The 23727-nt window shown below is 37.1% G+C and overlaps 1 protein-coding gene across 1 annotated transcript in view; it reads right to left on the bottom strand.

Annotated features, from left to right (window-relative positions):
- LOC106955534 (potassium voltage-gated channel subfamily D member 3-like) overlaps window positions 1-20545 on the bottom strand; it is a 98619-nt gene extending 78074 nt beyond the window's left edge. The window contains exons 1-2 of the mRNA XM_015045774.1: window positions 19972-20545; window positions 17581-18747 (exon numbers count right to left, since the gene is read on the bottom strand). Of these exons, the coding sequence (XP_014901260.1) occupies window positions 17581-18683 (1103 nt within the window). The 5' untranslated portion in view covers window positions 18684-18747; window positions 19972-20545. The remainder of the gene's footprint in view (window positions 1-17580; window positions 18748-19971) is intronic.
- Window positions 20546-23727: the final 3182 nt, after the last annotated feature.

Raw genomic sequence — 23727 nt, 5'->3', positions numbered from 1 at the left:
CACAGGTCAATACACTGTGCTGTTTCTGCAGTGTTTGTTAGGACATGATATTGATTTGTATGTTTCTTTCCTCACTTTGTACTGGACCATAATACTTTGAGCCTCACTCTAAATGAAAGAATATTAACTGATGGCTTACTAGAAAAAAATAAAAAACAAAAAAAAAACAGATGTAAGGCATGTCAGCATATACATCTATATATATGGTTTTAAATTTGACTTTGGACAAAATATAATAAATGCAAGAGAACCAAGAAAACTAGTTCATGTTGGCATGGCGAACTTACTTCAGATTGTTTAGGTAACGAATTATGAGCCTGAATTAGTTAATTTTCACCTGGTTGAGCTGAATTTAGAACTAAATTGTTATGGATGATCAGACACAAATGACATGAAGAGGCTATCTAAGTCTCATCTGTGTAACATACATGGCCTGTGGCAAACTGGAACTTCCTTTGGCTTTCTATCAATAATTCATCAGTCTGGCTAGTCGTCCATAAAGACATTTCTGTCAACAAATTCTTCTACCAGGGCGGTGAACGTCTACAGCTCCTCCAGGATTACCATGGGTTTGTTGGTTGCTTCTTAAATTAGTGCTCTCTATGCTTGGCCTTTCAGTTGTGGAGCCATGTCTAGAATTTTAGTTGTTCTCCATTTTCTCATGATGGATGGAAAACAGCTTTGTGAGATGTTCAAAACTTGAGATATAGCTTCATAATCTACTTTAAACGTCACCCAAACTTTATCCATCACTTGTCTGCTGTGCTCCTGTATCTTTACAATGCTGTTTGTTCCTTACTGTTCTCTGAAAAAACATTTGAGGTCTTCACATAACAGTTTCATTTATACTGACATTAAAAACTTGATAGAAACGCTGGATTTCAGGAGTTAAAATGGCAAAAGAGGCTAAATATAAATGCATGGCAGACTTTTCCGGTTTTTATGTATATTTTTTTCTTCTGTATCATAATTACATAATGTTTTGCGTTGGTCTATCAATTAAATCCTAAAAGATACACTGATGTTTGTGTTTATAACATTACCAAATTTGAAAAGGTTAAAGGAGTGTGGACTTGTTTGCAGGTTGCTGTTAATCTTCTTTGATGAGGTCCATTAATAGCAAAGTCTTTATTCATAAACTATTCATGAAATATTTACTTTAACTGACCCCAACCAATAACTAGAGAAGAGATAACAATTATAACAACTATGACAACATAAAACACTTGTAGGATATTTTTCAACAGCATCACTTACTTTCATCCCAGAATCTGTAGGATTACAGATAGAAAGGTTGATAATTAGTTTTGTTTTTTTGTTTTTTTTCATTTTCTGGAATACATTTAGATTATTTTTGCTAATATCAGTAAGCCACCTTCAGTTGGATTTTATCATTTATTGGTGGTTTTATTTGTACAGCAGACGGCAATTTAGTTAAGGCAATTGAAGAGGAACAGTTAATCTGTCCTGTACTGATAACTAAGCTTATATTTGCATAGGATAATATTTCTTCCTTCTAAAATGAATTGCAGCCAAACAAAGACTTGTATGACTTTTAAGGAAAAGCTTTCTTCTTATGATTTCAGAAAAACTGACACTTAGACTTTTCTCACATCTCCCGGACACTGCCTGCATATAAATTGCACCTTTTATGTGAGAGTAAATAGAAAACATGAGATGGTAGCCTAAAGGCACATTTCCACCACTAGTGGTGAAAAGCATAAACATGTGTGCTGGTGTTATTAATATATAATGTTAGCTAGGCTCTAATATTTCAGCATTAAATAGGAGACTCAGACTGATGCTAAGGCAGGGATACATTCATGCACATTTATTCTGAACATCTTCAGATTGAATGCCACAAAAAAAAATCTTTCATTCTGCTTCTCCTATTCAGTTGTTCAGCTCTGGAGCAGAGTACACCGAAGCAGACGGGGTTCACACTTCTAAAAACATAAGGTTAATAAAAAAGTACAGATATTTTAAAGAAAACCAAAGTTACTACTCAAGAATGGAAGTGAGAGTGAAAACAGGTAAGGCTAAACTTGACCAAATCGGCAGTCGACAAACAAGAAAACATCCAGAAGAACTCAGAATCTGGTACCGTGCAATATGTAGAAAGGTAAGTACAAGAATCAAATATCATCACTCAACACACAGAACTGAAATAAAATACCTCTTAACACTATCTGTTTATTGTCATCTAAAGAAAATGATTTTTTTTTTTTGCTAGTAATCAATTGGAAAGTCATGTCACATAAAATACATGTGTTGAAGAAAAAATATTACTGAGTATTTTAAGTTGGCTTACCAGTTTAAATCCTACTCACTTTCATTGGTGTCCTTGTGACAGTTGAAGGGAAAACAACATTTAAGGTAAAATCAAAAAAGGTAAAGAAATTATAGTCATTCTCTTCAATTTGCAGGGGATGAATCTACCTTCTGCTCAAAGGCGTCTTTTGGTTGGTTTCTTTTGTTTCATGAGTAAAACAAGTTATTTTGTGTTTACATGCAATTACATCACTTTCTTTTCCCTAAATAAATTAAAAATAACATTAGATAAGTTTCTGAACATTTCATGATAAAGAACTAAAAACTTAATGTCCTCATTTTTTTACATTACTACAGGTGTGAAAACTGTGGCCTGGAGGACCAAAGACAGCAACAACTAAGAAAAACAAACTCATAAGACCAAAGATATTATTTTTAGAAGGATGAACCCAATAAAAGACCACAACACTAACATAGCATTTTGAAGGCACATGCAATTAACCTTGGCTGTGCTCTCAGACACTGTTTCACTTTCCCTATCTGAATCCTCCTTCACAGCACATTGAAGGTTATTAGTACATTTTCTTTACCTTTCTCTGTGCCAAATCTTTTGCCAGCTGTGTGGTAAGATAAGGGTCGAGCATCTAAAAATAACAGTCTCTTTCTGTGCACAGAGCATCTCATGTCATTCAAGGTGCTTCTTTGTGCCTGGATACAAACATCTTGAGATAGTGTGTTGAAAACTATACCAGATAGCATTGCATCTTCTCTCCTCATTGCTGACTGGCTATTTTTTCCTCTTTGCTTCATGTTTCTCACTACTGTTGATGTTGTGCTTTTCTGTCATACTGTAGAAAATCTTCCTATTTCCTACTTTTGTCACATCGTTAGGACATTATAATTGTAAACGGAAAATTTTAACATAAGTGTTTCTTCAATTCTAGATGTTCACTGAACAATAATACTTAAACATCAGGGTTTGAATCAAAGATGTGATAAATAGTAGAAAAATCAGATGCAGAAATTTGAATAACTAACATTTTAGTGGATTAGAACTACACTGCTCAAAAAAATAAAGGGAACACTCGAATAACACATCCTCGATCTGAATGAATGAAATATTCTCATTGAATACTTTGTTCTGTACAAAGTTGAATGTGCTGACAACAAAATCACACAAAAATCATCAATGGAAATCAAATTTATTAACCAATGGAGGCCTGGATTTGGAGCCACACACAAAATTAAAGTGAAATGTTCCCTTTAATTTTTTTGAGCAGTATAGTTTAACAAATAGGCATGTGTGTCCCCACATGCATACTAAGGCTATAAGTGCATCTCTATGATATCATTATAAACCAACGGTGCAAGTGAGTAGTTTGGTTTTTGATGGTTAAACTACAGTTTCAGCCCCTGAGAGGCTCTTTGTTTACAAATGTTATTTCAGTGAACACTTGTAAAGTTTGAACACCAACCTCACTGTTTTCCTGCAGCATTTTGGCATTCATTCACACTAATAGTGTGTGCAATACACTTTTCATTTTGGAGCAACTCCAACAAACCATTATGATTTTTTTTTCCCTGCAAGAGAAGAATCACACATGATGTGTGTGATCAATGTGGATCTTTCAAGCAAGGAATCTGTTACGCCTTTGTGTGCTATGTTCAACTTTGATCGTGATGTACACAGAAAATGTGCTTGGATTCATGCTTATGCGCAGTTCCATATATCTGGAATAGTCTGCCTGAAAACAGCTTTTGATTTTAACCTGTTGTACATGTCGCCTTGAAAATTATTCTGGTCTTTGTAAATAACATCCCAGACTACAGATGAGGAAATTACAGTGGCAGTTGTGTGATTCAATTATATCGTCAGTGAATAACTACAAATATAAACTGAAAGATAAATCAAAACTTTTTAAAACTTTAGCAAGGTGGTCATGTACAAAGCCAACCATCGCTGTTTTGGTAACTCACAGATTTTCAATTGTCAAACATATATTGACAATTGATGTTCTAGCACTCAACTATATTGTTGGTTAATGTGAGTGACTAACTGTAAAGAGTGAAAAATATGAAGTGTTTTTATTATATTCTTAGGGAAAATATTAAACATAGAAACATAAGCTTAGGTGCATAATAGAACTGGGATGCACCAGGAATCTGTCCTGGGAGTCCCACTTATACTCCCCTGACAACTAAACATAGGAATCAGCTCTCTCCTTAGAAGAGTGGGTATAAATAAACAAAACTGCTTGTTTTTACAGAAATATTGAATTCTACACACAAGAGAGATTCTGTGTGCTTGATGTGCAGAACGATCAGAGACACTGGCAGCGCCTGATTAAAGCAGAGATGTTTTTAAGTGAGCTAACATGAAACAAAAATTCAACCCAATTGTCTTCACACTGTTTTTATAACACAGGAGCAAAGAAGACATATTTTTAAGACACACTTGTTTCCAAAAATTGTTCTAATGGCTGATTACTGTCATGTTTTCTACAGTTTTCAAAAATAGTACAGAAAAAAATTGCACAAAAAAAAAAAATTGCACAAAAAAAAAAAAAACTTCTTAAGCAGTTAAGGCAATTTGTGAAAATGTTTTTACCGACTAGATGGTACAAAATACCAAATATAAGTGTCAAGCTAATGTTTATGTATAAAACTGTTATTTTGACACATTTGTCCATTATAAAATGCTCTGAACCCATCAACAGCTTCATATAAACATTTATTTTTGCTTTGTTTGATGGTAAGTGTGCCCCTCTGAAACTCCTGAGATCCAAGTCTGGCTTGCTGGTTGTTTTCTAGGTCAGACACAGACTGTTCAGTTTTGTTTCTTCGTAACTTAAGATGCAGCAGAAAACATCACAAAAAAAGCCAAGCATTTTAGGATGCTTTATTGATGCTCATGAATCTAACTGTTTATGGGAGTTCTTAAGTTATTCTTTTAAAATAAATTTCAGGTCTAAAAGGCCCTTTTTGACTCTCTGATATTCAGTTGCTTGACAAATAAAAATATCAAAACCTCTCTTTGATCACGTCAGTTAAAAACTAAAATGTAAGTGATTATTTTGACCCAATTGTAAAACACACCAACAAAGTTGCACAATTGTTCAGAGAGAATACACTAATCACTTCATTCTGCTTTCATTTGCAACATTCTCACCATGAGTGAATTGAGCTGAACAGGGGTTCTCAGACTTAATGTTCAACAGTTCAACTCTGATTTCTTGATGAGATAGAAGATCTGAAACAGCCACTGATGATGATTTTAATTAAAGTTGTTTAACATACAAGTTTATAAAGTTGTACTTTAAGTCTTCAATTGTTTGTGACTTAAAGCTGTCCTGTTTTTTGACAATAAAACATTTGAAAAAACTCTCATTTTTTAAAGAAATTGTAATTTAATCTCGATTAACCCAATTAGTCTATCCTTAAATGCTTAAAGTAGCTTTTTACACACAAGGAAAAAAAAAAAAAACACTGAACCTAAGATGCATCAAGACAGAGTACCATTTAAGTATCCGAGGTTAAAGTTACCATTACCCAGAGACAACTATAATAAAGGAAAGGGAAAAAAAAATGCTTTTGCTTGTATTCAGTAAATGGCATTTTATAGCGTCCTGTAATTTTTTTATTATCAAAATTGAATGCACATATTGCACTAGTCTGTTGTGAAGACCGTGATCTCTTCTGCCACCATCTGTTGAGGCAGCAGCATCAGACGAGGAGCCAAAACATTAAAAAACTAATCAACTGGAAATGATGGTGCAAAGGATTTTTCATAAAATCAAGAAAATTATGGACCATTTTAACAACCCTGAATATAATTTTCATTAAATCTAAAAACAGTTTTCTAATTTTAAAATAACAAACATTGTTTTTTATACTATGAAAACCTCACTTGTGAACACACAATTCATCATATTTCATTCACATTACAAAGTTTGCAATAACACTGTGATTCTGTTCCACCTTTCTCTGCTCTAAAACAGGGATAACTTTTATAAAGCTGCAGTAATGTTCAAGCAGCATCTAAAACATTTTTCAGCTTCATCGTTGATTTATAAGGAGCTTACAGCTACAAATAGGAATCACTCAGACCTTGCCCTGTTGCGGATCCACATTGGAAAGTTTGCAGAAATTTCAAGCTGGTATTAGATCTTTTGAGATACGTCTTTGATAACTTGGCCAGTAACATGTTTTGTTTGCAGTTTGTGTGGAAAGATAAAAACTTTGCAAAACCAATACACAGATTGGTAGGCAACTTGTTATTCAGTGGTTGCCCAAGTAAACTTCGACATGTGGTGGAGAAGGCTGCCAAGTTTATACAACCATATTTACAACACTTAGCAGGGCACTTCCTGACAGAATGTTGGCTTGCTAGAAAGAGTTGTACTGGGGCTCAATGCTGAACTAGCAACACATGGCTGAATTATCCGGTTGCTTATGCACCTTACATGAAAGTTTAGATATCATTGACAAACACAATACAATCATGATGGGTGATTATTTGGGGATGCATCTCCAAGTGTGAAATTATGACACAATTTATCTGGCCAACTAAAATTATAACCCACCAGTATTTGACTTATTTTGAATTATCATGTTTTTCCAGGCACAAATTAGTAATCATTACTAAAGCTGGACACGGTACGTGATTGCCCTGGCATGTTCTCATTTTTACAAAATCAAAAACCAAATAAATCAAGCTCTGTTTACATAAAGTCTTGTGTCCAAGATAATCCATTACTAAGGAACTCAAGGTTTTAAAAACTGACGATCTCAACCATTACTCATGTTTTCTCAGTAACTGTAACTCATTTTTATCAGTAATCATTACTCATGGGAAAATAACAGTATTTGGTTCCCTAGGCTAAGGCCACCCCAAATATAAAGCTCAAAGAAGTCAATTTTGCATAATATACCCCTTTAAACACCAGATCCTCCTAATTTTTAAAGTTACCATTAAGGACTTTTTCACACAATGCAGATTAATTAAAGGTCCTACTGGTGAAATCAAAGTCCAATTAATACCTACACACAAGAAGGTACTTAAATGGTATAATTAAAAGATAATGATGATTCAGAGGTCCACGAAGTACGTGTTTGCTGAAATCCTTTTGCCTGAAAGATAACATTGAAAACTGAGACAGGTGAGTGCGAGACTCTTTGTGCTGCTATCTCAGCTTGTCAGTGTGACTGCCTTCCTATAGATATGCCACAGTTCCAGCAGAATCAACCCAGTTTGATCATTTGAAGAAGTGTCTTCATTTTTCATTCACAAGCTGTGCTGATGCTTCACCTTGACAAAGAACTGACAAAAACACTGCTGCATCTGTCACGCTGTGCAAACACAAACACAGTGTTGTTGCAGTATTAGGCAGTTGCTCCACCATCCATTTAAAGATGAACATATTAATTGGTCATTTATGTGTTTTGGCATAAGGTGTCTACATGGCAAACTGGCGTAGAAGTTTGGTCACTTTACAGCAACCACATAAGAAACAGCCGGAGAGAGCTGAGGTCATTAAGCTTCCCAGACACCTTTGCACATTTAATTCCTTTTAAATTAGTTTAGGTGTTAAATGAACCTGTGTTGGAGCTAAATTAAATTCCAAAGCTATCATTAAAAAGGTTTCTATTAAGGAGCCCCGGGTTGGGAAATTGGCTCCAAGAGTATTGTGGCCCGATAAAGGCAAGAATATTTCTAATTTCCAACCCCCTGCACTCACTTTGACCCCATGGGGTTCAGCAACACAACAAAATACCCCATTAATTCCATCTGAAAGCTGGCTGCTTATAGAAAAACTCCACAATCTGTAACCTCTGATGATTTGTGTGAAAGAACATTACCACTTACAAAACGCTGCACTGCTTTCCAGTTCTACTTCAGCTTGGCACAAGGAACCTGAATTATTAACAAAATGATGCATGCTACTCCAAAATTAATTACTAGGCTGAATGTTATCCAAAGCTTCACTAATGTTACCAATAATCCATTATTAACTGTAAATACAACTGCCAGCAATGAGATTCCAGAATGTAATGATTTGTTTGCCTTGTGAGCATATCAAAGGATAACACACTAACTATCTGCTGCATTTACAATGAGGTACCACACAGAACATGAAAACAAAACCCCCCACTTTAAATGTGTTCATCTGAAAAATGGAAAACATAGACTCAGTTGCTAAAGGTGTTTGGTTCTGTTGTGTTTTAATCACTTTGTTTACCTTCATGAATGATGAGCTAAGAATAAAACAAAGTACGACAATTTTAGATTATTTGTTCCTGAAAGAAGCTTCTAAAACAAAACAAACTGAAAAACAGCTAAAAGTAATAATGTTTTTTTATTTTTTTTTATCCTGATGATTAAAACAAGGAAACAAACATATTCTTATTGAACGTAATAAAATTAATACCGTTTTTTTCCATTAGAAACATACTATTAATAGAATGTTAATCCACTGTAGTCCCTCTACTCCTAAAATATACATTTTGAAGTCGTTGTGCAGTTAGAGCTCACAAAATCATGGCTGGCTCTACAAAATCAACAGTAAGCTATAATGTTTAATACTGTTTAAGACTTTTATTTAAAAACAAATTTAGTAAGAATAAGCAACATCTCATGCAAGTGTCTTCAGGAGAGACAGACCAGGAACTTGCAGCTCTAAACAAGGTAATACTGCAGTTATTAAACAGATAATAATTGCTCCAGTCACAACATGTGCCATGCCAACATCTGTGTTTAGACTTGATCTTGCAACTTCTTCCAGTGCAATATTGTGTGTCACAATCGTTCAAGTAAACATCCCATAAAATGCAACATGACCTTTCAGGCTTAGGATACTTTAAATGTGATATGCACCTGATTCAGGGCCACATTTGTGTTGTTTAAAAAGTCTGACATCTGCTTGCTATTGACAAGCAAGACAGGACCACTTTTACCTGCTTATGAAAGTAAACTGTGTGATGGCGAGTCTAACCATCGCTGCACCGTGCACAGAACTTCTGTGAACCTGAAGCCCAACTCGTCTGACTTCTCTCCCCTGCCTCCGGCCCCTGGGCCCAGTCCACTTTGTGTAATAGAGATGTTGAGGAGAGAACGCAGAGGGGAGAGAGCTAAAAGTCTCTCTGAAGAAAGAAGCAGATTATATATAGCCACTGATTAAGGCAGAGATGGGAACATGACCTACATGCATAACAACATTTTCTCTCACTTACTGCTACAGAACAAGCCTCCGTCCAGGACCAGGACTCCACAACTGGGAGAATAACTCTAATTATAACACCGGAGTCGAATTTCAATGCACACCTCATTAATATTTCTCTCATTATTGGGTTAATAATGTTTTTAGAGGTGCGAGCGAGTTGGGAGAGCCTGCAGACTGCCACTGAACCTTTGTTTTTAGTGCACCTGTAACACAGGTAAAAATGACCACTGTCATCTTTTGTGTCTGGATCATGCATCAGATTATAGCAGAAACTGCTAACTCCCTTTCACACATAAAGCCAGCTTTCTAAAAATAGCTTCTCCACTGGAAGACTCACAGGGGACGAGGGGGAGAATGGGGAGAACAAGACAGTAAGAGAGAGTGAGAGAGGTTTTTCTCCTTCCTCATCATCAGATCCTGTCCTCATCATGCCAGCGACCGGGTATCCGGCTGGCTCTGACAGCGCCGGCGTCGGCAGGCAGCCTGGGAGAGCGGACCTCGCTGAGATTGAATCCAGGTCTTTTTTATCAACCACCTGAGGTTGATTTAACACCCTTTTTCCTGGACAGTGAAAGAGGCTGATTACAGAGTCAGACATTCCTTCTCCCTCCCCTCAGCTCCCTCAGCTGCTGCCCATTACCGGAGCTGCTGCTGCGCTGCGCCGCTTAGGCTCATACAGACACCGAGAAGAGACACAGAGGCAGGTCAAGAAGTCCAGACATGATCAGGGGAAATCATTATGTGTGAGCGTAAATGTAACTTTAGATGTTGAATCATTTTTTACTATTACTGTTGCACAACAGACTGACAATTTATTAGATTAAATGAGGCACATCAAGGGTAAGCCTTCTCATTTATACGTGCTCTAATAAAGATAACAGGCCCAGATGTCACTTAAGTGATTTCCATAGCTGTTTTCATCCAGCTGAAAAGCGGATGTTAAATTAAAAAAGTGATTTTGTGTTGAGTTTTAACGGCTTTGTCATGCAGTCTGCATTTACATGTATATATATGTATATATGTATATATATATTTGCTACAGCAGAGTTTTTGTTCCCATGCTGCCTAAAGACAAACACTTTTTCTTACTGTTTGCTTGGTAGTGTGACAAGAAGCGACAAGTATGTTGAGGTGAGTTCCTTGATTTTTAAGGCAAGTTTTATTTTGAAGTAAAAAAAAAAAATACTTTTCTTCTACAACGTAAACTTTTTTCACTGTAGGCTTAAACCAACGAGGAACCACCTTTTAAGTATCAGGTTCTCCATTAGATATTTTCTCATTCAATCCTGTAATATCTCCATGAACAACACCAGCCTTTTCTTCCTGAAGTCCCAGATTTGCATGTACAACAGTTGTGAATCGCCTTTGTTCCAGAATAATTTCTCTATGCATGTGTAATTTCCCAGCCCACTATCAAAAGTCAGTTCAGAAATTAATTATTTATATATCAGAAATATCTTTCCATTCATGTGGGGATTCTAGCTGGGCTATTCCAAAACATTAAAATTCCTTCCAGTCCAAAGAAACATTCTGTCAAACTCAAAATATGACTTTAAAGGATGGTGGTAAGAAAACAAGAAACAAGGACAAAATCAAGCATTGGTGAAAAATGGAAGAACACAAGCAAGAGAGGGAGAAAGAAAAAAGTCATGGACACAAGGAACTGGACCTGTAATGAAGGAGTGAAGGGATGAAGGACACAAAAAGGGAAAGAAAGAAAGGCAAACTCAGGACAATCAGAAGAGATGTAGAACATAAGGATGAGAGAGAGAGAGAGAAAGAAGGAAGGAAAGCAAAAAGGAAGCAGCATCTATATAATGACTTTCTTTTCTTTTCAGACATACCATACCGAGCAGAAGTCCTCAACCCTGTCCTTCATTTTTTACATGCTTCCCTGCTGCTGCACACCTGACTTAAATGAATAGGTGATTTAAAGGCAGCAACAGAAAGCAGGCGAAGGAGGTAACACAAATATTTGAATCAGTTGTGCCGGAGATTCAGAAACATCTAAAACACGCAGGACACTGGGCCCCGAGGACCAGGCTTAGGGACCACAGATATAGAGAATTTACATGTGCCAGATTTGATTAAATCTAGACAGCATCCACATCGCTGTAACCACAACTTGTGTTTGTATGACCTTCAATCACCCGCGTTATTGGTGTACAGGTGCATGGGTGTGTAGATGCGTGTGTGGGTGGGTGTTTGAGGGTACGTGTAGAAGTAGGTGTGGGTGTTTGTGAGCAAGTTTGTCACTTGGAGGCAACACGGTTGTTAGAGAGGTTAGAACAATAAAAAGCCTGTACCGCTCAGCACCCAGGAGCAGCAAAGGACAGGCGGACATGACTCTGGAAGGCAGCAGCCGCCCCAGGAAGACAAACACACCCCCACCTACCGCTCCACAGACCAAACGGACCGGTGCCCACACATATCCCCAAAATTACTTTCTTCCTCATTACTTTTACAGAACTGTAATACACTGAAATCAAATTCCAAACTAGTCCATATTTTTCAGAGCATGTAGAGAACGTAAAAATCCACAAACTTCTGGATAGCTAATTGAAATTTGTCTCAGAAAGTGTCACAAATTTGTGTGTAAATGCACACACTGAGGAACCAGATTTTCCCTTTCCTTTTTTTTTTTTTACTGTCAAGAAAAAAGTAAGTTTGTGCATGACAATCCAGGGCACTGTCTCTGCTTGTTCTAAAGATTTTGTTTGAGGCTCATGCAGTTGGTTTCAACAATTAGAAATGTATCCCTCTACAAAGTTGTTTTTGCTGGGATACTATTGTTCTAAAACAATTTAATTTAATGTGGAGTTCCCATTTGTTTGATAAGTTCTCACACTTTTTTGATGTTTGTCTGTTTTATATCTTTCAATTTCAAATCATTGCAAAATCAACCAGATGCGGCAACAATTATGATCCCCCAGGAAAAAGCTATGTTCATACTTACAAGTAATTCCTGGCAAAGGTCATTTGAAATACTTGCATTTTAGGGATTTTGATTTCCTTAAATACAAAAGAAAGTAACATCATAAAACTAATTAAAAGCAGTCAAAATTCCAAGTTAATGATTGAGCTAACTATTAGTAGACATTGATTTGTATTATAAACTGAAGATGTGACAAATTTACGAAGACCAGTATATATTGGAATACAAAGAAATAATAACTTCAACTTGAGATTTCTATTTTTTTCACTCGGAGAAAAGACATTATGAGATAAATGGGATAAAATGCCTCAATCATCATATAAAAAAAAAATCCTTCATGGCTTTTATGTGCATTGACAGATGGACTTTTCATGACCTCATCACCTGAGCATGCGTTTCAACAGCAAGTGAAAGGATTGACAGGAAAATCCCATTCCAGGCCATTGAGCCTTTTCAGAGGTAACATACTTAACTTGCTTTTGCAATTACATGCACACTAAAAACCTTTACTGAACATTATACAGCCTGAAAGGGATCAAGCAGCACATATCTTTCTAGGTTGAAAGCAATTTAAATGGTTTTAATTTAGTCAAATGTAGGTAGTTTAATGGATCATAAGCTACACAGAATAAGCTTCTTTCTAGGGAGGATGAAAAATGAGCTGCTACAGCACAAAATTCTGATCTCTGTAAATTTTAAAATGGTACCTTATTTCTTATCAATCAAGTTCTTTGAAAACTGACATTAAAGGCCAACAGCTTTTGTGCTTGCCAGGTAAAAATTTCCAGACAGGCAATTTTGACTTTTTAATTTGTAGAATAAAAGCTTCCCAAAGGAGAATTTATCCTTGCTGTTATTGCCTTGTGGATCTTACTACATGTTAAAAAGGCAAGTGACAATCTATGTCAGGTGTGGCCATGTTCTAAGATTGTTTTAAGATTGTCATGCAAAGCAAGACAGGATGTAAAACAGAAAGATCAGCAAGGTTGACTCTGCTGTTCATTTTTATAGACACTTATAGTGCTGAATGCAACCAAGAAAATGAAATGTATTCCAAACTTCTACATACACTTTCAAAAGATTCAAAGTAAAACTTACAAGTTCAGACTATGTCATTACAACTGTACATGGCTGATGTTATGTCTTTAGTCTTCGTTTGTTTCCACTCACTGAAATCCACCACAGGACAATAGAGAAGAACCTCAGTAGGTGTTGTGGTATGTCTGAAACACTAACATACATTACCAATCTTATATGATGTCTGACCAGTGCTTGACCATAACTCATTTAGTCATAAGGTGAATCTGACTAACATGCAATAACAAGCGGACGAGGATAAGTATTTATCTCCTTTATTGCCATGTTCCATTAACCCCAAAACCTCAAAATTGTTTTGAGGGAATAATCTCAAAACCAATTTAACTGCTTTCTAGATGGAAGTAGCAAATAGGATTAGCTAATTATTGTGCTTAGCGACCACACTAATAGGTTTTGACTATCATCCACAGTGCAAACCAATAACAAGCAGCAAAATGTGCCAACCAACAGATGTTTATTTCTGTAAGTGTGGCAGATTCCATAAGAAGTGACAAAGATGCAAATATACGACGCACAGACTCCAACTGCAATCTCTTTTAATTCATATCAGATTTTGAGGTCAGAGTTGGAGCCAATACCCCCAGGCTTTGAGAAACAGGAAAAACAAAGAAATTGTGTAAACATCTTAAAAATGAAGTAGAGATCATACTCTGAAACCACGGGGGCAGAATGACTGAGCGAGAGAGCATGAACAAAGTTTACCAAAGCAATTGCCAGAATCTGTCAAAGTGTGTTGGGAAAGAGATCATAGCACTGCATGAAGTGGAGAAGATTTCAACGTGTGAAGTCTCTGTTCAATTTTAAAACTGAATCACACTCTGGAAGAAGATGGAAGGAGACACTCTGCTGTTGTAGATAAAACATTCGGAGATCCGTTTCTCACCGCTGACCCTGAGCAGCTATCTACAGCAGAACATGGCATCTGTCTTCCTTTTAAATACATTTTGTCTGGATCATTACATAAAGGTTCATAATTGTTTACAATGAATTATAACTTTATTTTTTCAAAGTAATTGTATATTAGATTTTGATGATAAACTGTGTTAAACTACATAACCAGCACAACAGCTGCATCACATTTAAACACGTGTGAGTTTAAAGTATTTGTGATAGCTGTGCCCTTGGTTGGTGATGAGGATCGCATTGTCCAAGCTGTAGACTCCCAGTGCTGCTGCCTTTTGTGTGTCTCACATAATGGCTCTGTGCTCAAAACACATTGTTCAGATTTAAAATTTACATAATGCTTTCACCTTGGCATTTCTGTCTTTTTGTATCTATGATACAAAAGATAATACTTGCAGTACACCACACACACACACACACACACACACACACACACGCACACAAATACAGTCGTACACGTCAGGGTCAGGCAACCTGTTCAGCTCAAACACATTACACAAACTAATAAGAGCTATTTTGGTCACACGTCCAGCTTTTCAACTGGTTTTTCTTTGCTTTTTGTTTTCGATTTGTACAAAAAGAACAAAATTGACACACTGAGCACATGTAAAGAAGTGAAAGCCGTTTTCCACAAGTCGAAAATAATTGATGTAATGCTAGAAGAGAGTTTCTGGTCTGCCAGTGATACATGTCATCCTAACAGGAAGAATATACTTGGCTCAGAAAAAAAAAAAACACACACTCTGACCATCGGATCATTTTGTATGTTGTTATGGGTCAAATAAAATGGAGTGTGGCAGCCCACACATTGTCCTGTCCACAAGTCTCAGGGCAGCTCATTTTTTATAATGAACACCTAAGAAAGCCATATCTCTCCTTTTCTCTACAAAAAACATTTTAACAATACTTTAAGCCTCCATGCAGCAGCAAACAACCATTCTCAATGTACTGTTGGTGTTATAATGATCTTGACAGAGTATGCAGTTTCACTCTCCTATTTTATCCTCATAAGTGTTTTTTTGCTCCAACAAGGTACCCCAGCCGACCTTGATTATTCGTACATGTGAGTCAGAGCAAGTGAAGCTCTTCGTTTTCTTCTCTTAATAAAATACACTCTGCAATTTGACAAGACTCCCACAAAAAGAGGAATAAGATCGATATTTTTCTGAGTTAAAGAAAATCTCATAAATTTTTAAGAGGCTCTTCTTAAGTTTTTGGCTTTTTTTTTCTTATATTCATTCTCTGTTTGTTTTCATCTAAGTGTCTGCTGCCAAAGTGCAACATGCAGCTTTATCCCCCAGCAAGAAATGTAAATTACACCCCAGTTATTAAGTTCTACAATTTTAAAAGCTACTGAGCACTCTCATAAACATTAAATTAAACCTTGTAGAATCAAATGGCAAGAAATGCTTTAGTTAGAATTGGAAGCCATTTGTTTCATGTTCTTAAAAGCCATTTGTCACAATGTGACCTTTGGTTAAATTGAAAAGTCTCTGGGGAGTGAGAAATTTGATTTCCAAGAAGAGTGATGTTGGACTGATACATTTTTTAAAACTGATCTTGTCCACTAACAAACTGGTTATCTACGATCATGGCTGCTGAAGGGGGGCCAAAAGGGACAGAGTAGGCAAAGAGGGACATAATTTGGCCCCTCAAACATAAAATCGTTCTACATTTATCTTAAATAAATGTAGAAATATATATATATTTTTTTCATAATTTCCAGATCAAACTAGAAATTTTAAAATAAATTACAATTATTCTTGTTTCGGTCATCAAACAGATTGTACATTAAGAAGAGCTTGTTAACTTGAATGCACAATGTACATGCATAGATACAAACAAGATTTAACATCTAATTAACTAAATTAAGCATAACTGGCCACAAACTTGACTGCAATATGCAAACTAAGTGCTTCCAAATTGATGCTCTTACTTGTAGAACAAGTAGTAACAGGTATTAATGGAATCAAATACACCAGTAATGGCTGGTGGGATGTTTGTGAAGAAGTAGCACTTGTACAGAGTTGATGCATCCAAAGCATTAAAATATTCTGTCCCACAGTCATGGGGGACATGTTATCATTGGCATTATATAATGCCTATCATAATATGTTTGGATTTCAATTAGAAAGTAAGTGAGCAAGTTTTATTTATTCATCACCTGATGCAACTGATGATTATGCTAATGACAAGACACTTAACCCACAACTTATTTTTGTTTAATAGTTTGCATTTTTGTGTTTTGAATGTGTGCATAAGTAAAGGCATGAACTTTGGGATGCTTAGATTGGACAGAAAGACTTTTGTGTTTGCGATTGTAAATCTCAAGACTTTTTTCATGATTCAGTAAATAAAAACAATGATTTCTTGCACTCATTTAAGCCATTTGGGACTCTGAAATGAGTTGCAAGAGCGTCAAGGCATTTTTATCTCTGTTTACATTTTCCACAATGCTAGAGTGAACAATTGATTCTTTAGGAAATTATAATTTCTGTTCAAACCCTTTCCTTCTTCTGAACCCAAACGACAGACACCCTTTAAATGAACTATAAATTCACCTTGCCATTGATGTCATAGATTCTGAGTGAGCATGAGGGAGCGATTAGGAGCAGTGAGAAATCATTTTAAAGGTGACCGAGGATTTCTCAAGGGACACCACCTTCAGACATACAGAGGAGAACTCTCACTTTGTATTACAGTGGAGCAGCTTACGCAGAAACCAGCTTTGCACAAAATGCAGCAGCGAAAGATAATATTTCACCACAAAATATAAAATCTTTCGCTTCATCTTGCTTCCAGATCAAACAACTGAAGCCAAAGAAAATCTTGAGATCTCATCTGATAAATCTTAACACCAGCTTTAGTAGGATCTTTTTATTATAAGCATGTTTAGAGAGTATTCAACTACTGCCTGATTAAATAAAACAAACACCAAACAACTGCAGACAACACACACTGGAACTCATAAATAAGCTGTGAAGTACTTTAATACAGAGGCAGGCTGCCTCAACACTCATTTAAAAGTCAAACTGGTTTTCATTAATAATTCAGTCAGTTGAAAAACTCAAAACAAACTCATCTAGTGAGTTTATTTAACTCATAAATAGTAATTTGATTTGTAAATACTGTGCGTATCTGTGTTCTACTTACCCTAATGTGGTCATGGTGACAATGGTGTACCAGAACGAAGCTGGGATGCTGGTAAACTTGCTGGAGCTGGAGCCCTTCTCTGCATAAAACATGACCGTAGCGAAGATGATGATGGCCATGGTGAGCGAGAAGAGGAGAAAGCCCAGCTCCGAGGCACAGCTCTTCAACGTATAGCCCAGGATTCGAAGCCCCTGGGAGTGGCGGGAAAACTTGAAGATGCGAAACACTCGGAAAACCCGCAGAGTCACAAAGGCGCCACTCACGTCCTCGTTGTTGGTCATCACAAGGCCAATGTAATATGGCAAGATGGCCACCACGTCGATAATGCTCATCACAGAGCGCATGAAGCGGTAACGGCTGGGTGCGGCAAACAGGCGCAGCAGGTACTCCACCGTGAATATCATGACGCATGCAGTGTCTATGCAGAAGAACGCGACGGTGTAACGTTCACCGCATGGCATGTCTTTTTGGTTGGTGGTAGTACCACAGGGGACAGTCTCCACCACATTGGTGATGACTGAGATGGCAATGAAGAAGCCGGTGACATAGTAGAAGACCAGGGCCAAGGTGGAGGTGTGGGGATTCTCAAAGGCGCGCCACATAGTCTCTCTGAAGTTCAAGTTGGGCTGCTTCAGATCTTTGTTTTCCTCCTGGTCGTCCTGCAGCCGCTCCAAGTTCTCCCTCTTCCTGTCCTTGTACTCTTCATAGCAACAGTCACCGATGATCTCAGGTATGATTCCGAAGAAGATCAACTCCTCGTCGTAGGCCGAGATGCACTCATGACGGGGGTAGTGGAGCTTTCCTGTTCGGTAGAAGTTAAGGATGCTCCTGAAGGCATCAGGGTCTCGATCAAAAAAGTACTCCTTTGTTTCCTCATTGTAGAAGAAGTCCTTCTCTGAGCTGCCCAGCAGAGTGTCGGGGTATCGATCCAACGTTGTTCTCCATGTTTGAAAGCGCCGTCCGCTGACATTAAGGATTATCAGCTCATCTTGTTTTCTGCTGTTGTCTCTCGGAGCAATGGGCATGGGACAGTTGGCCACAGGCATCCAGCCAATGGCCGCAGCCCTGGCAAAAGGAAGCCATGCAGCTACTCCGGTTGCCATTACGAAGCAGAAGGTTGGACAAAGGCTTCGTTTAGATGTGACTGCTCTCAAAAAGAACTGGCATCTAAAGAACATTTGTACAGAAGAAAAGAAACAAAAAAGGTAAAAATCAGCAGCTGCACAACTGAGAAAATGATGATTGCCGGTCAAAGATTGCTGCTGCAAAGCTTGTATACTGAGCTTAAAATCAGTTCACTCTATAAAATGTCTGACCACTCGGCACACTTTTGTTCAAATCTAACAGAAAAAGTTAGGACTATACCCACCATGACATACATCTACAATTCTAATGCTCTGAAAAAATTATAAAATCTAATTATGTAAGCATTTTAAACCATGATGACTAATTACCTACCACTGGTCATTTGATATTGTGTAGGTTTGTGATGACATAGGATTAGTTCAGAAATATTAAGATGTTTCTGGTCAGTGACCATGACAGAACCAGCTGATCTTCAAAAGCTTGAGTTTTATCAAAACAGGTGAAATTTCACATTCACAGCTGCAAAAACATCAGTAACTCAGTGTGCTTCACCTATCTAGAATCTTTTTATCATATGAAACTCATACGCCATAAGAGTTTTACTGTTTGCATAAATTATATTAAAAAAGTTTTTTTTTTTGTTTTGTTTTTTTTGTTTTTTTACTTCTCAATTGCATCATTAATTTATGCGCATGTGTCACATTACAAAGCTCTACGGTGGAGGTTTTTGTTTGATTATTTTTTTTCTTTTTCAGAAATGTGATTAATACGGTTAATTCAGTTTCTATAATCTTTTTGTCTGGCACATGGCTGGGTCCCGGGTCTGTGACAAAAGCAGCTAAACGGCAAGAGTCGAAAATAAGGCGTCCCAATCATGGTCTTGTTTTACTTCTAGTAGTTTCGGCTTCCAAGACAAGGAACTACAAATATAGTTCTCTCCATCAGCTCAGCAAAATTTAAACTAATAAATATCAACCTGTTCGCCCCGAGCTGCACCATTACTATTTAGCAGCGCAGAATAGGGAACTGAATCAAACCTGTTGAATAGGAACAAGGGAACCTGCTGAAGATTTAAACAAGCAGCAACGTGGTTATTGGGTGCTTACGTTTTTAATTCGGCACAGATATATATTAGACTAAAATGCATTTTAGATCAGTCATATCAGTTTCTGCATTTTTCCTTTGACTAACAAAGCATTTTCATCCAAGACGCAAACAAATAACTTCTCCAACTATTTCAGAATTTGCTCGTCTGAAATATTGAATATTTTAAAATTTAGATTTTCAAAACATAAACGTACTCACCAAAAAGGAGATGAACTCCCTTCAAAGTCGAAACATGGAGAGTTTTAATGAACACCGAGTCCGCAGGTGTCAGAGAGAGAGAGAGAGAGAGAGAGAGAGAGAAAGCAGGAGCCCGCCTCCATCCAACGAGCAGCGCGTCTCCTCCAGGATGGATGGATCGATAAACTCCCGTGGACACGTTTCCGAAGCGGAGCAATCAGTGCTTGGATCGCTCAAAGAAGAAACGGTCTGGTCCGAGATAATGCGAGTGTTACCTGGCGGACTCTACATGGTGGCTCCTTTGTTCTGCCGTCAGTGTTTGGAAAGTGAAATGTGATGGAGAGGAGCGGCGCGCCTCCTTCTCTCCTGCTCGGAGCACAATGCGCGCCTCGCTCACTGAGGCAGCTCCGTGTCAGTCCTGCTTCTCCTCCTCTCTGCCTCATTTTACTCATCTCAGACAGACCAAGCTGTCACTCAAAGCTACTCCAACACTGTACTGTTGCTTTTCGGACGTGTTATAGCTATTAGAAATAATACGCTACATTCATTCAGAGTTAGTGTTTCAGGGTGCTGATGATGAGCCTATGTTAAGCTGAATACTCAATAAGTAGCCAATATATACTGTATATATATTTTATTTACCAATATTCAGGGAACTTTAATTTTTATTTAAATAATTGGTGGTTTATCTTGTCATGTTGACTGAAAATACAATTCATGCAGTTTTCTTCATTCTTCCTTTTTTCTGACTGTATAAATTTAAAAAAATTAAACAAACATGTTTGAGGGGGAAATACAAGTGATTAATGTTGAAGCTCTATGCAAGTATCTTGCCTTTCCCAAGCTTAAGAGCTGCAATTTTTTTTCCCTTGTACATCTACAAACACTGAAATACTTTAAAATGCTATGGATTCATTTATTTCCCTTTGCTTTGATGTTGTTTATCTTAAAAGGCAGAGAGGTTCTTGAGAGGTCTGTGAGATAATGATAGTTAACACTAGAAATCCTCTGCTGCATCTGATCTGTGAGACTCACTTCAGGCAACACTTTGTAACCAGGAGTAAACAGAACCCTTGGTACAGATCTCTATTTTATTCAGCTAGTATATATAATACATATGTATATATAAAAAATATATTTGTTTATTATTATTTGAGCATGTGTTTTTCAGACTAAGTGGGATTCACCTGTGAAGGTGGCAGAGAACGACAAAGAGAATTTGTGGGATTTCCAAATTCAACTGGACAAGATGGTAATGGCCAACCAACCGAACACAGTAAGACAGCTGTTGTGATCAATGTGGCCAATCCAAAAGATGGAAACATTAGGAGAAAGGAACATGCGAACCTGTAAAAATACCGCAGGGTCAGATAGAACCTAGACAGAACCTGGCAGGTAGAAGCCACTGCAGCCCCAGAAAAGTGACAAGAGCTAGCTTATATTAGTTTTTTCATCTGTTGAAGAAAGAAAATCAAGTTATCATGTTGAACATTTCCCATAATTCTTGGGGATTATCCGGATGTGTTCTGCAGAATCCAGGGCAGCCCTTTGCATACTTAGATCTCTACCATAGATATTTATTTTGCCCAGTGTCATTGTTATTGTGGAAACTGTAGCAAGCCGGGCCTTCAGTGATTTCTTCTGTGTAAAGTTATGAATGAGTCAAAAACAATAATATTAATACATTTTATTTAGAAGTGCCTTTTAAAGCACCAACGGCACTGTACAGATCAAGCAACGTAACAAAAAAGGCTAATTAATAACGGTAAACATAAACAATTGAAAGGTATGTAATTACAGTGAACAGATATTGTAGGTCTTGAGTTCTGATTCAAACAGAGGTAGAGAATCGGTGTAGCTAATGTTTGGAGGGAGAGAATTCGAGAGTTTGGGAGCAAAGTGGAAAAGTTCTGCATCCCATGATACCATGAAATGAAGAGAGGAGGAACATCCAAGCCTGTGGGAGGAGGCAGAAATATGAAGAAGATCAGAAACGTCAGGAGGAGCAAGGTTACGAATAATCTTGAATGTAGAATTTTGAAATGTATTCTGAATCTGACAGGGAGCCAGTGGAGCTAAGACTGGGGTGATGTGGTGAAAAGATGGTTTTTCAGTAATAATGCAAGCAGCTGAAGTCTGTACCACCTGAAGCTTATGGAGGGATTTTTGAAGAAGACCAAAGAACAGAGAGGTCCAGTAGTTGATCCAGGAGGTGACAAGGTTATGGACAAGAAGACTACATGTGGAGTGTGAGGAAAAGAGAGGGACGTAGAGCATTAATAATGCGGAGATGGAAAAAAGCAGAATGGCTAGTGTTGTTGTTGTGCGAGGTGAAAGGTAGGGTGTTGTTGAGGATGACACATGGACTCCTTACCTTAGGTGAGGGGGAGAGTGTAGAGCCATCAAGTGAAAGGGAAACACTGTCAGCTTGGATAATTCAGATTTGATTTCTACAAAGAGGATCTCAGTTTTGCTGTTATTCAGTTAAAAGAAGTTGAAGGTAAACCCAGATTGTATTTCAGATAAGCAGGGGGAAAGGAAAGTAGGAGAGAGTGGGGAATTTGGTTTAGAAGAATAATAGAGATGTGTGTCATCTGCACGGCAGTGAAAAATAATACTAGAAATCATTTCCTAGAGGAAGAAGGTAAATCACAAAGAGTAGGTTTCCCAGGACAGAGCCGTGAGGCACTTCGATTGCAACAGGGGAAGGATGGGAACTAAAGAACCTGAGATGAACAAACCAGCAATGTAAGAATGAAACCAGTCAAGGAGAGTATGAGTGATGTCAAGGAAAGATAATCAGTGCAGAAGAATGCAATAAGAAATTGTATCAAAGATGATTTTAATGATTTATCTGAGGGCGTTTTCGGTACTGCGGTGGTGAACGGAAACCAGACTAGAATTGTTCATCAATTGTTAAATTGGAGTAAACTTAAGAGACAATTGTCTTTTGAGTACTTTGAAGAGAAAAAATAGATTAGATATGGAGCAAAGATTATTGTAATTGTTGGGATCTGAGCCAGGTTTCTTCTATCTAAGAGTGATCAGATCTTTTTTTTTAAAAAAAATAAAACTAAATAGTACAAGTTAAATGCTATTAAACATGGAAAAATGATTTCAATATTATTTTTATACTTGGTACACAAATAATAAGTTTATCTCTTCCAATTTTTTCATTATACCTCTATTATGAATGTATAATTAAACTTCTTAATTTACTGTAAATTCAATATTTGTTGCTGATGATGCATTTTAATACTTAAAATAATAAGGAACACTTAAATATCACCCTACATATCAAAATCCTTTTTTTTTGTTAGCTGCTCATATAAAAGTAACATCAGTAGCCATGATGTGTTGTAATATGTAATATGATTTAAGCTAATTATAAGTTATGCTAATGACAGCAGGTATGTTACACACTTTCTAGAATAGTTTAGGAATGATGAAGCATCAGGTGATGACAGGTTGGTATGGAAAATATGCGATCAGCGATATTAGAGATGCTTGGAAGTTGAACACTGGAAAATGGCTGACAAAGAGGGAAGATCTCAAAGGAAAGCAAGGTGACATTTTAGGAGAGTAAAATTATTGAATCTTGTGAACTTTCTTATTAAAAACCTGTATTTTATTAATATAGGAGTTTGTTAAAAAAGTGCAGGGTAAAGGCAACCTGAGAATAGAAAATATTGATAATAATTTTGAAGGAGATGAGGAAATGATCAATTATCTGAAGATCATCAGCCGAACAGTTGGAGGAGGCAAAACCAGAGGAAT

This window comes from Poecilia latipinna, unplaced genomic scaffold, assembly GCF_001443285.1.
Source record: "Poecilia latipinna isolate Pla-1442-1.1 unplaced genomic scaffold, P_latipinna-1.0 Scaffold743, whole genome shotgun sequence".
Classification (NCBI taxonomy): domain Eukaryota; kingdom Metazoa; phylum Chordata; class Actinopteri; order Cyprinodontiformes; family Poeciliidae; genus Poecilia; species Poecilia latipinna.
This window is presented reverse-complemented; position numbering and strand designations above follow the sequence as displayed.